Here is a 13928-nt window from a genome sequence, read left to right on the forward strand (position 1 = left end):
TGGGCAAAACCATCAGAAAAAAGCCCAGTTTAATTGTTGACAGATGAAGCTACAGACTGTACAGACTGGCACATGTTCAGGGACGCCGTCACCCAGGAAAACAACATCAATCTTAAGGAATATACATCCACGGTGACATCACATATCAGCAAATGTGTTGATGATGTGGTGATCAAAAAGACAACTAAATCTGTCCCCAACCAGAAAGCCTTGTTGAATGGAGAGGTGAGGACACTATCCAAAGCTGATTTTTGTTCAGGTGACAACGAAGCATAAAGCATCGCCGGGAACAAGATTGATTGGTATCAAAGAGGCAAAGGGGAGGCGTCAAAAGAGAAACCTCAACACCAACAACACTAAAGATATTTGGCAGGCGATCCAGAATGTTACAGGTTACAAAAGCAGAAGCACCCCCATCATGTGTGAGGTCTTTCATACTCGCTTTGATCTCCTCAACAAAGAGTCCGCTGTCAAGTCTGCCCCGCCTACAAGCGGTCAGCCAGTCTGGACCCTTTACCAGTTTGCACACAGAGCCAGCAGATCCACAGAGGATGCCGTCTCCACTGCTCTCCACTCGGCCCTCACTCATCTTGAAAATAACAACAAGTACATCAGAATGAAGTTTGCTGATTTCAGCTCAGCATTCAAGACAATCTCCCCCATGAAACCGTAAACTTACCACCCTGCTGCCGCAATACATTACATTACAGTCATTTAGCAGACGCTTTAATCCAAAGCTATACCGTGCAAAGCAGACACACTCAAAGAAATAGTTTGACATTTTTGGGAAAAATTTGGTGATTCACTTTGAGTTGGATGAGAAGATCAATACTCCCAGATCTAGATATGAGAGTGGTTTCAGTTGCAAAAAAAGCAAAGATAATCACACATTTAAGTGAATTTCTTGAGGTAGCGGAGATTCAGATAGGTGATGATGAGGAATATGGACATCATAATGATCAGAGCCACATGATTCTGCCACAGTCCCCAGGTGGTGTACTCTATTCCCATGTAGTCCAGTAACTGCTCTCCTGTACACCTGAAATAACAATCCCAACTGGTCACTTACACATTAAATATCAATATTTAAGCATATTTAAAAAATGTTTTTCAACTAGAATGATGCTTATGACTGTGAAAATGTCCACTTTTAACATGAAACATGGTGGACTAGCTGATTGGTCCTAATTTGTCACAGGTGGTATAAACCAGTGAGATATAACCAGAGCATATACAAAGCATGCAGGTCTACTCACATCAGGTCGACTGTGCTCATACTCCGGTTTGTGTTTCGGATCACATCCTCGTCACAAAACTTCAAACCCACAAACTCAGTGATCTGGAAGGCCTAAGCATAGACGACGTAATCAATAAAATGCTGAGCAGATCATAGTCAATATAGTAGATTCGACTCTAGACTGAGACTGCATGCTGATCTGTGTTGATCAATGGAAAAATGTGGCCATCAAATTATTAATTATCATTGCCCAAAAAACGTGTCTTTGGCAGTAGTTGTTATTTCTCTCTTGCTCTGTTTGTTATGCACCAAAACACCAATGCTTGTACTGGATGTCAAAACCTACTAGCCAAATGAGATGTTGCTATAAATATTACTCGGCTGTAGTGTAGCGTATGCACAATCCAACATTTTTATCAGTATGACAATATTACGTTGTCATTATCAGGTAGACTTTGCATGTGAACAGGGAGAAAGAAGTGAACGTAATATAGCCTGATAAATCAGGGCCAATATATAGACTGATATCAGCTCAATGCAGGTGCATCAGTGTTTTGTTTTTGTTGAACAATAACTAACAAGACATGGGAGAACATAAATGAGATAATTTACAAACAGTTTGTTGACCAGAGAGCTAGTGCATCTCACAGTCTTCATCAGCAAAGAAGGAAATAGTGACACGGGCTGAAAGCTCGGTAAGAGTCCAGCAAGTGGACTTTGAGTTACCATTAGTTTGTCAAATATGATCACAAGATGAAGAATTACTTTTAATATCATTACCAAAAATGTCTGTGTATATTATGTGTAAGTATACCCGGTGAAGATGTGAAACGTCAAAGCTATATGTATATATGAACTATAAACATTTAGTTCTTACTATTAGTTTTATTGCAGGTCAAAACCTTTATTTAAATGTGACTTACTTCAAAGCCGTAGCGAGGAATGCTAAAGAACCGCAACCAAGCCAGCCAGTCCTGTACGCTGGGTAAGTTCACCAGGAGACCTGCGAAAATCTACAAACACAACATAAACTGAAGCTTTTTTTCTCAGCTGACATTTTGACATCACTAAAGGAAAAGCTAACAGCTGTAATTGTATTTGAAACCCATTTTCTGTGTCTCTCACCATCATGAAGACAAAGATGATGGTCATGTAGATGTTGGCGACAGCCACGACGCTCTGGTCAGCTGAGATGGCCATGGTCATGGTCATGGCTGTGCAACCCACCAGAGTCACGGTCAGCATGAAGGTGAAAAAGGGTGCAGCTGCAAATTTGAACCCTGAGTGGACGGACGGAAACACACACACACACACACACACACACACACACACACACACACACACACACACACACACACACACACAGAGGTAGAGGCACCTGGCGGAGATCTGCACTCTACTGAGAGCACTTTTCTAGTTTCTAGACTGAAATACAGAGCCATCTGCATTTAAATTCAGTATTCGATCAAGTTTCCACACATTAACTAGTTCATACATCTGTCAATCTTACCGATCATGAAGTAGATAATACAGCTGAAGATAACAGAGCTGATGGTCTGCAGAGTGATTTCAGACAGGATCTTAGAGAGGAAGTAGACAGACACTCTGTAGTAGCCACTGATGTACTCATGCCTGTCACAAGAAAATAAAAGCAGAAATTCCATCTCAACCCACTTATTCCAAAAATGTTAGAATTTTCCGCCGAGATGTCATCATGATGTCAGTGTCCTGCACGACTTCCTGACAGAATACATACTAGAGGTCGACCGACTATTGGATTTTGAAAGGCTGATATTATAACTATAGTTTGGAGCAGGATAAAGCTGATAACTGATTAATCTGTCCGATACCGAGGCCGCGGATTACACCGTTGGAATATGTTCTATTTATTTACATTTGCAGATGGGCTGTTCTGTGGTTTATGACTGGCCAGGATTACTTCTGTTGCACGTCCCGTAACATTGTAAAATGTCACTCTCCGAAGCCATTAATGTTCGCACACATTCTTGGATCCTAAATGATGTAATTTAATGTCATGAATGGATAGTTACGTGGCATGAGTGGCAAACTATCTAAATAATAAATATCTAATACGTAATCTAAAGTCTGAGTGACCCCCCCCCCCCCCCCCCCCTTCCCTCGACCTCTATGACATACACAAACAGTTTCCTCTCGACGATGAAGAGCCCAGCTCCAGACAGAGTGCTGAAACACTGGTTGATTGAGATGAAGAAGAGGACGCCCATCCTGTTAGAACAGCAAAACAAAACGTGATCATTGAGTCTCTCTTAGGCAGTATTGCAACATTTTCATGTCATATTCCACAAATAGGTACTGGTTCCAGACAGAGAGAAAGAGCACACACATAATATACAGTATATTATCTCATGACAAAGGAAACAAAAGAAAGGGATTGAGGTTTTGTAAATAATGACTGGTGTTCTCCAAACAAACAAAAGAGAGCTGAAGCTCATTTATAACACAGTAGCCAGAGTGTGAGTGACAGCTTCTCCCACTTTGTTGTGAGTCTGCCCGTCACTAATATACCTTTTTTGTGTAATTTCAGACCCTGCCATTCTTTCCCTGTCCAGCAGTTGTCCAGAGTCTGTTCCTGCCAGTTTCCACCCCCTGATCTCCACACACACCTTCTGCCCAATTCCCTCAATAGATCCTCAAGTATATATATATACCATCCAGTTCGTCTCGTGTCGATGAGTCATCTGATGGGCCTTTACAGAGACCATCGATCAAACTATTTCGAACAAATTGGTGGCCGATCAATCAAAGCATCCTTCAAAATTCAAGACATTCTCATGTCTGAAAGGTAAATACAAACCTACAGCCAGCAGCCTGTTAGCGTAGCTTAGCATAAAGAAAGGAAACAGGGGGAAACTACTAGCCTGGCTCTGTCCAAGGTAGCAAAGTCTGCCTACCAGCACCTCTGAAGCTCACTAATCAATATGTCATGTCTTGCTAAATCTATCTATATCTTCACAGTGTAGATATAAAAGCGACACATTTTGGTTTTACAGGAGGTTAGGGGCTGTACTATTTCTCAGTCGGGGGCAGTAACTTCCTGGGGTCCAGAAAATTGAATTAAAAATTCTGCTCGTAGTCTTAAATAAGTAAGTACCACAAAATCGAAATAGTTTCTATTGAGTTTAACTCTAATGAAACATGCTATGTAAATTAAAGAGCATTGCCTATTACACTGACAAGAGTTGACTCTAAAGGGAGAGTTGGCTGGAGATTATTGTACTAAATGTGATGTAGTCCACATGTGCATGCAGGGACTTAAAAGGGGACTGACTCCACTTTGGCCCTGCACCCAGTGAAAAGGAGGGAGGGCTGAATAACTTGAGACATTTAAGCCGCATACACTGGTGTCTACTATACTGCCTATGCTTTGACCATGAATATAATGACATTAAGTCCTTAATGTCCTTAATATGCATTTCACTGAACCATACACAGAAAAAGAAAGAAAGAGGGAGACCATTGAGATTTATAATGTGCTTCACTGAGTTTTGGAGTACCAGGTTGTGCCCAATAAAGCATTGTAAGAGGATTAGCCATGCAGGAACTGCTCTACTTTTCACACTTCCTTATTAAAAGCAAGTGACTGACTTAAAAACCTGAACAATTAATAGGAAATATGTTGCAATAATCCCTATGCGCATACTATAGGCACCTAATTAACACAAATAATCAAAATAGCATTTCTGTGTGTACATTATAACAGATGTACAGATTATAATGGCAAGCGACAGCTGTAGATTGTGCATTATAAATAATAATAATAATAATTATCATGAATGTATTAATATGGTACCTTTAAAAACAAAGTTTTGACAGACAAAGCAAGGCAAAAGGCGGGGCAATAAAATACAAAGTTTCAACTGTCCTGGTAAACACATGATGTTTGGGCATGATGGCGGGTTTTATTGTTAGCTATTATATAATGTATTTTTTATTATTATAGGATGACTGAAGTCAGGGTTTCCAAGTCCCCCTTTCACAAAACAAAAATAAGTCTCTAAAAATGTTTTAATGCCTCAAAGAAGCCAATTTTAAGTGTGCCGAGTCTTAAAATATACTAAATCACGTGTTGAAGTGATAGTTTTTCAGATTACCGATCACCAGAAGAAATACGGAGGACATGACCTCGCTGTCCTCATTGGCAGCCCGTGGCCCTCTGTACAGTAAACACATGTGGATGGATGGAAACAGAGGATTTCCGAGGACATGTGCAGTAGTTCAGCAGGTTTCTCACCTGTTCTGCCTACCGCTCTGATCATCTTTGACCCCGAAGAAAATGGCTCCAACAACGAGGGCGAGCAAAATGTTGACCCCCAGCTGCACAGAAAAAACACAAGATAGCAACCAGGGTCAAAAGCCAAACAATGCTTGTAAGAACAGATTTATTGTCTGAACGGTTTTGCCTTGTGGCCTTCATTAAGGTCACCATAGAACACTTTGCAAAGAACAAGATGATCGTGAATGTTTTTCTTTCTTCTTTGATACTCATCCTGTGTTAATGCTCTTTGATAAGTGTTGCATGATGACTCTTATAACGGTGTCATAGTAAAGTTGTTAAAGTACTACGTTTTGCTGGAGTTTTGACAATTTACCTCCTTCATGCACATTGCAAGTAGATGAGGTTCCAGAAACACCCACATAATACTGTCTATATACGTTCATAATTGAATGACAAAATGCTTGGAGGTATAGATCGTTGAATTGATGGAAAGTTCCTTCTTTTATCTATCTTTGCAATCAGTGAAGGAATTCAGTCCCACAGTTCTAATTGTGGACTGTCATGAATTATATTTGAAGAATGAAAAAAAGATTCAAGCAGTATCCTCTTTGACAGAAAAGCCAATGATTCTGGGGATCTGGGGTCAAGTAGACACCCTGCTCCTCCTCCACACAGCTCTAACCAGAACTGGTGGTGGGGGAGGATGATGGAAAAGAGTGAGAAAAGTGAAAGCGACACAAGTTTTAATCTTAACAATTTACAGGTTATGATGGGACTAAGTGGTTCCCAGGGTGAAGGGATAAGCTAATAAGGTTGAGCCTTTTTCACCTCATTCCCCGCAGCCCCTCATGTGAAAGCGGGGCAGTGGATCATGAAGGCATCATGTGATGAGTCCCAGACCAGGGCCAAGGGGCTTTGTCCAGATATGATATCAGTTCAGATCTTCGCCCAAAGAGGCAAGAGTGGGGTCGCAACAGTCACCAAAGCCGATTACGGCGCCCACGCCACCGAGAGCCTCTCTTATAGGATTATTTTGACTTATTTAGGGCCAATTAGCTGTTAATAATTCCTAAAGTGAGGAGACTTCTGACGGCATTTTGCCGCTATGGGTTGACTAATGAGAGCCTTAAGTCTCGACCCCTCTAAAGTGTCGTCTATGCATCCTGTTCAAGATGATAACAGCACTGACATCGATTATTTTTCGAGTGTTTGAACAAAGTAAAAGTGATAGTGGCACAACATCATGTTTAAACCTTTAACGTTAAAACAGAAAACTGAGACGTTAATTAAATATTCATCCGTCAGACCTTGAGACTTGGAGTCGCACCAAAGTCCCGAAAATGAGGACTTACTTATTTGACTCACTTGAGACGTGATGGCAAACAGCTGAGGAGACTTTACCTCAGATCAATCAATCTAAAATAATTAAGTGTTGTGCATAGTTTTTGCCTTTTAGAGCATAAATTATTAAACTTGGAATGCAAGTAATCTACAACAACTCAGCAAGTGTGAGAAGCGAAGAATAATTTATCAAAGATGTGCTCTGTTGTTTATTTTGTTACTCATATGAAATATGTCCATTGCAATAAAAACAACAGATGGCTTCAAGTTCATGACTGTGATATTCTTACCATTGATGATGAGTGTTGTGTTTTAGGTGAGTAATAGGGATGTATACCTCGGACATAGACGTCTGAGGGTCCATGATGATGTTCTGGAAGGTTCTAGCGAGAACCCAACGCAGCTGGTGGAAGAAGGAGGTGTTGTAGGTGATGGCGTCGGATGTTGCATATGAGATACACTTCTTGTCCTGGACGATACTCTCCAGCTCAGCTCTTGTGTCGCTGAAGTAGCTGCTGTTCTTGTACTCCTCCACCAGGCTCTCCTCGATGCTCTTCCTGGAACCGATGAGCTCATCAATGTCCAAATCTGGCCATGCACAGGAGGAAAATGACATATTTAAGAACTGGGAGTACTCTTCTACAATAGACTCTCAAGATCCCATAAAGCACTGGATTTAAAAAAAATAAAAAATCATAGTGTGGACCTTCAATGTGAAGTGGAGGAATATTTACCTTATAAAAGAGTCTGATGATGTGTGAGTGAAACATGTTGCTCTTCCACTTGCAAAAAATGTTCATTCATACAGTATGTCTCAAGCAGGTTAGACTGTTGTAACGCTCTATTTCAAGGATATTATATTAATGCTTCATGGTCCTTTTCGGCTCCTCAGTAGATTTCTAACTTGCTCACTGATTATGATCTGATCTGACCTTCGGGTAATCTAGCTGGACCCAGAATTAGATCCAGGTCTGGTGAGGCTGCCTTCACTTACCGTGGTCTTGCTCTCTGGATCAAGCTGCCTGATGACTCTAGGTCCATCACAACTGTGTCCACATTCAAAAGCAGTCTCAAAACGTACCCATTCTCCCAGGCCAATGGTTAAATGCTGTGTATGTGTATGTTTCTATTGTTGTATACTACTGTATTACTATATTAATGTTGATTATGCTGATATGAGCTTATGCTTGTATCTATATTATTTTATTTAGTCCTTAAATATAAAGCACTTTGGGTTTACGTGTATGAAATATACTATATTAATATTATAGGCATTGCCTGTTTGACCAGCATCGGACTGAATTATACTGCTTGTCTTTCTTGTCATATCCTGCTTTGAACTGTCAATTGTATTGCTCTGTTTAGTCTGTTTTATTCAATTTTAGCTCATTTCTATTTTCTATGTTTGCTCTTTTGATGTCTAATATATTTGTATTTATATTCCTTGTGTTTCTTAATGTCTGACCTTAATGCCTTTTATGTAAAGCACTTTAAATCAACTTGTTGAAATGTGCTATACAAATACCTTCAGAGCCATTGCCTTTGGTGATGGTTGTGGCGGTGGAGTCTCCATTAATAACATCCATAAAGAAGTCAGCCGGGTTGTTGTGGGGCTCACAGGGGTAGCCTGGAACACAGATCACAATGATTACTATCTAATATCAATACGTGTCCAGTATTTTCTCAAGACTGATTTATTTTTTTCCATTGTCGGATTTATTTATCGCCGTATAAGAATAAAGCTGCACAACCATCTACATTAATTTCCAGGTGACATTAAAAACATCAGGAACCGTACAAAGATGTTAGGATCATAGTTTCCACGTACTCACCGATGTTGGCGAAATAGGCCAAAGTGTTTTCCGCTGGTCCATGGTAAACCATTTTACCACCAACCAGCAGAGTCAGAGTGTCAAACAGTCTGAAGATGGAGTATCGGGGTTGGTGGATGGACATAATTATTGTCATTCCACGACTGGCCACTCTGAAAAGACACATAGTAAAAAAAGTATATTAATCGTAAATACAATAGTTTTGTGGGAATAATTCACAATATAAGTGGGTGCAAGGTTTTTAGAAAACAAAAATCAATAAAGGAAATCTGTAACAGCTGCACACTCACTCCATGCCATAAAAGTTGAATCATGATAACTTTTTGATCCCACTCGGATCTTTGGAAACCAAACACATATCTATACATCATATCTGCTTAATGATGGCAGGTGTGGTTCATCCAAAAAGCACAGGGTGATAAAACATCCAAACAATAATTTTTGATATCAAACATATCATACTTAATGTGATTTGATCTGGCTAACTTTTATTTTGAAGGGTGTTTTCATGATTTATTCTCTTTTCTTCCTCTAATTTTAAAGAATATTTTTTAACGTAGGTGACGTAGATTCTGATATATGGGGCGATGTATCTCATATGTTTATAATAAGGTATATGTTTGAAATAGTCGGTGTACAGACGCACCTTTTTCAATAATAAACAATATATCACAGATTGAACAACCAAACAGTGAGTGGCATGCTTCAATTACAGATGTTTAAGTCCAAAGAGGCCGCTCTTTATTTGAATAAATATAAATTATGCCAAATTAAATAAAACAGTAGCAATTAAAAGCTTGATTAAAACAAATATTTTCTTTCGAAGGGTAACTTTTGCTCTAACATAAGCCAAAACAATTTGCTCTAAATAAGACTATAAGCCTTGAAAATGTATATTTAAAAAGATGCATTGAAACTCGTTGTTCAGTTGATCGTGTCATAAAGTAACACACGTGTACATAGTTAAATTACATTGTCTTGTATACAGGTGTAGTTTTGGGGAACAGACAAAGCTGGAGACTCTCTGAATAGAACCCGCAGTAAAATCAGAAGAATGTCAGAGAAGCTTCTTCATTACCTCTTCAGCAACAGCACGACAGAGTTAGCGGTGCTGGCGTCCAGTCCTGTGGTCGGTTCATCCAGAAAGAGAACTTCGGGATCAATAATCAGCTCCATGCCGATGGTTGTCCTCTTCCTCTCTCCTCCCGAGATCCCCCGCGTCAACGGTGTGCCCACCTGAGCAAAACACCAGCATAAGTCTGTCATAACTCTCACCTGATGTCTTAAAAAAGAAGATAAGTAACTGTATGAATATTTACCTTGGAGTCAGCCACTTTGGTGAGACCCAGTTCACTAATGAGGTGATTGACTCGAGTCTCCTTCTCACTCTGATGCACAGAGCTGGACAGCCGCAGTGCCGCAGAAAAACACAGATTCTCCCTCACAGTCAGGTTGCCCATTACCACATCGTCCTGTTAGAGGAGACAAGAGCTTGAGGTCAGAGGTCAGAGACGGGGAAGATCATTTGTTTCGCAGTCTAAATTTCCACAGAGTAATGCAGAGAATTGATGATCTAACAGTGTTTAGAATCTAGCAAACTCTGTAAAGCTGGTATAATCATTGTTTTTATATCAATCACCCAACTCTGTCGTTTCCCTCAGCTTCATGGAGCTTTTTATTGTCTTTCAGCTCATTGTTTTGGTTTTACAGTCCTTTACTGTTTAGTTTTACGGCAGCCAATTTGAGTGAAAAAGCCCTAATAAACGCACTGTACACTTCCTGCTCAGCGTCAAACACCACACAGAGAAAGTTAGCTGTCAAACATAGTGGACCATTTAGCAGCTGAAGAGATTGTCTCAGGAGTAAGTGGAGACCAAACCATTGAGTGAATATCAGACTGAATATCAAAGTCGCCACAAAAATCTGTTCATGCAGGTTTTGGTTATCAAAATAATTCAGATGCACCTGAACCACATAGCCAGAGAGACACTTGAAGTTTGGAGGCTGTGGTGCTTTGTCAATGAGTACTTCTCCCAGGAGACCTGAAGGATCCTTTCTCGCAGCCAGAATATCCAAGAATCTTTCAACAAAAACAACCCCAAAACAATACTTAACAAATACATCTACAGCAACAAATGCAAGTGACTCATTTTAATGTATTTTTTTCTTGGAGATCAATGTGATACTCACGAAGACTTTCCACTTCCAGTAGGTCCGAGAATAGCGTTGAGGCCAGGTCTCATAATCCCACTGCAAGACAGTGACACAATTCAACACGGATGAATTACCGGTAGTTGAAAGGCAAAAATCAGGGCATACTAAAAAGGTTTGCGTTCATCGTGCCAAATTTTCACTTTGAGTTTTATGATAAAGGATTGTGAGGAGTGAAAATAAGAAAGTAATTCTTGGACATGTGATGAAACACTTAAGTCACTTTCTGAAATAAATGCCCCTCCCTCATCCCAAATTAAATAATATCCATGAAAAGATTTTGCAGTTGTTACAGATGTCATAAACATCTTGAAAGCTGCACATAAACAACAACAAAAATGATACTGTGGTGTAAAAAAAATTCAAGAGCAAACCCTTTGACTTCAGAGAGAACAGTTACACAAAAGAGAGAAGAGAAAGAGTCAGCGATATAAAATGGAATTAAAAGACTTGAATAAAATCCAGGCAGTGGCTCACATGACAGTGTTTAATTCGTTTCCCTGGCAGACTGCTCTTTAGTGCACCAGAGAGATTATATGCAAGAAACCACACTTAATATCATTTGATTAACCCTGAGGCGGGAAAAGGCCTAAAAACTTATGTGAAATGATTCATTCTTTCATGGGAAATGTCACTTGTATTTAATACCATCAGAAATAAACCAAGTCTATTCACTATTGTTGTACCTTGGATTAGGACACAATGAGTCACACTGAATTGCAATGAAGAACCACTTCTGTTTTACATTAACACAGACTCCTAAATAAAAAATGTGTGCGATAAGCAATGACATGCTTTGTCTCGTTTGCTAAGAAAGTCATTCATCTGCAGCAAATTATTAGAGAAAGCAACAACTGATCAATGTGCCACAGTGCAAAAAAACAATCTGTTGACCCAAATGCAACAAATCTGTGAGCATTTGGGTCTTTGGGTCCGTTGCGGAATTTTAGTGTGTGAATGATAAGAAAGAAGAATGAAGAGTACATAAAGAGACAGATGCAACTGATAAGACACAAAAGAAAGAAAACAAGATAAAGAAGGTGTACAAATTTTACAACTGACTTGAGGTCGAACAGTATTTCCCTGTCACTGGTTTTCCTTTTGCATAAGCCACTCGTCTGCTGAACTTTGTACTGGATGTTGTGGAAGCTCATGATGGAGCCAGACGGCAGCTTCTTCTGGTCCACGGCGTCCACGGCTGTGACCACCTTCGCCATCCCGTTGGTGCAGACATCTTCTGTCAATCCAACGTTGATGTGACAGCCTCTCTCCGTCATCCTGTGCAGCAAGTGCGTTACCTACTGGTGTGATGCAAAGCAATAGAGGACACAGTGCAAAGTAAGGAATGCATCTCAGGGTTTCACACAGCAAATCTCACATGTATATGGCTGCTGTTAAATTGACCAAACGATGTGATGTGTTCGGATCTCGGTGGCTTACAGTAACACCACATGCTCAAATAAATTCCTGGGGCAATTCCAGGTAAGCTTGCATAAATTATTAATGCACCAAACTAGTTTTTACCCTGTATTTATTTCAAAGGGTTTTAAACTATTGTGTAAGTGTAAAATGTGCACATGCTCAACAAATGCCTCTCAAAATAAAGCAGTGACGTTGAGACACTTAAACGTATGCCTGTACAATTTTCCTTTCATGTAATTGTTTTCATTGTTTTCACGCTGTGAAGTGACGTCCAGAAGGAATAGACGATAACTTGTCTTACTTAAATAGTTAACAACCGTATCAAAATGCCATCATTAATATCTAGCATCGTTAAATGTTAAATCCTCCGAGGAGATGTCATATCTGTGCCAAAGGAATTCAACAGCTCCCTTTAATTGAATGTAGAGAAGGACAGATCAGTAAAAAGAGACAGTAAAGAAAAAGCTAAGAGATACACTGATGTTTAACAGAGTGGTCAAAGGCAGCGATTTCAACCAGAAATAAAAACACAGTCAGCGCGTGTCCACCGAATGGACTTCCGAGATCTCATATAGCTTCAAAAATAAAAACAGGCAGAAATGAAAAACTATAATAAATAAAAGCACACTGGTTCTTCTTCCTATTAATTTAAGTATCATCAGTGATGATGGAATTGAGTTATTCAACTCTGTAGAATATGTAATACTCAGAAGACATGGCTTCAATGTAAAAGGGCTTAAAGCTAAGGCAGCAACTCATTTATTTCTCGAAAATGAAATATTATTTTCTATATAACCAATTAGATTAACCTGTAAAATGTCACAAAATAGTGAGAAATGACAAATCCAGCTGGTTAAATCAAAATGTTAAATGTCTTGCTGTCTGTCCAAAACCCAAAGAGTGTAATAGAATATCAAACAAATATAAATCCAGGAAATTTCTATTTGAGAGGCTGAAAGATTCTTTTTGTGTCGATCAATTGATTGATTTGTTGCGACTCTACTTAACACTAACACCGTATTCTTTTTTTTAGGAACCATTCCCTCTTTCTCCATCCTCAATTAGAGCTCAAATTGTGCCGTGTTTCCAGCCGTCTCTAACTTAGAAAGTCCGTGCGCATTCGTGTTCCAGCAGTAAATACAGAGTCGTATTTAACATGAACATACAGACATTATTTGCTCTGCTCTCATTACCATGTCATGGGAGCTTCTTGTGACAGCACAGTCTATAGTTCCATATTTACCAAGTTTTGTATGAAACACTAAATGCGCTGAAATCTTCATGTATAGACCACATATGAACGGACAGCGTATATGATTTTGGAGAAAGTTTAAAGTAACCAAAATCGCGTCTCTTTCAACCTACAACTGAACAAACCATCAATATTTTAAAGCAAATTGGTGTTTTGTGACACGTTGATATTGTAACCGTAATTTAGCCGGTTGAAAAGACGGTGAAAATAGGTCTAAGACAGGGGTCTCAAACTCCCGGCCCGCCACGTCATTTCATGTGGCCCGCGAATCCGCCAGCAAAAAAAAAAAAAAATCATCATAGTCGAAATTCTGAGATAGAAAGTCAAAATGATGAGATACTTAAACACAGTCACAGAAGCAGCTCTTTGGCTGGT

General features: G+C 39.6%; 1 protein-coding gene across 1 annotated transcript; it reads right to left on the reverse strand.

The window, feature by feature from the left end:
• Window positions 1-417: 417 nt before the first annotated feature.
• On the reverse strand, window positions 418-12156 carry abcg2d (ATP binding cassette subfamily G member 2 (JR blood group); the record flags this gene model as incomplete). Its single annotated transcript, XM_079279263.1, has 15 exons — window positions 418-1039; window positions 1257-1348; window positions 2161-2250; window positions 2363-2517; window positions 2748-2869; window positions 3395-3484; window positions 5511-5593; window positions 7174-7424; window positions 8362-8463; window positions 8669-8820; window positions 9747-9904; window positions 9988-10140; window positions 10634-10748; window positions 10859-10918; window positions 11942-12156. The coding sequence occupies 15 exons, from the start codon at window positions 12154-12156 to the stop codon at window positions 892-894; spliced, it is 1986 nt and encodes a 661-aa protein (XP_079135389.1). The 3' UTR covers window positions 418-891.
• Between the last annotated feature and the right edge of the window lie 1772 nt (window positions 12157-13928).

Source organism: Melanostigma gelatinosum, assembly GCF_949748355.1.
Source record: "Melanostigma gelatinosum genome assembly, chromosome: 11".
NCBI lineage: Eukaryota > Metazoa > Chordata > Actinopteri > Perciformes > Zoarcidae > Melanostigma > Melanostigma gelatinosum.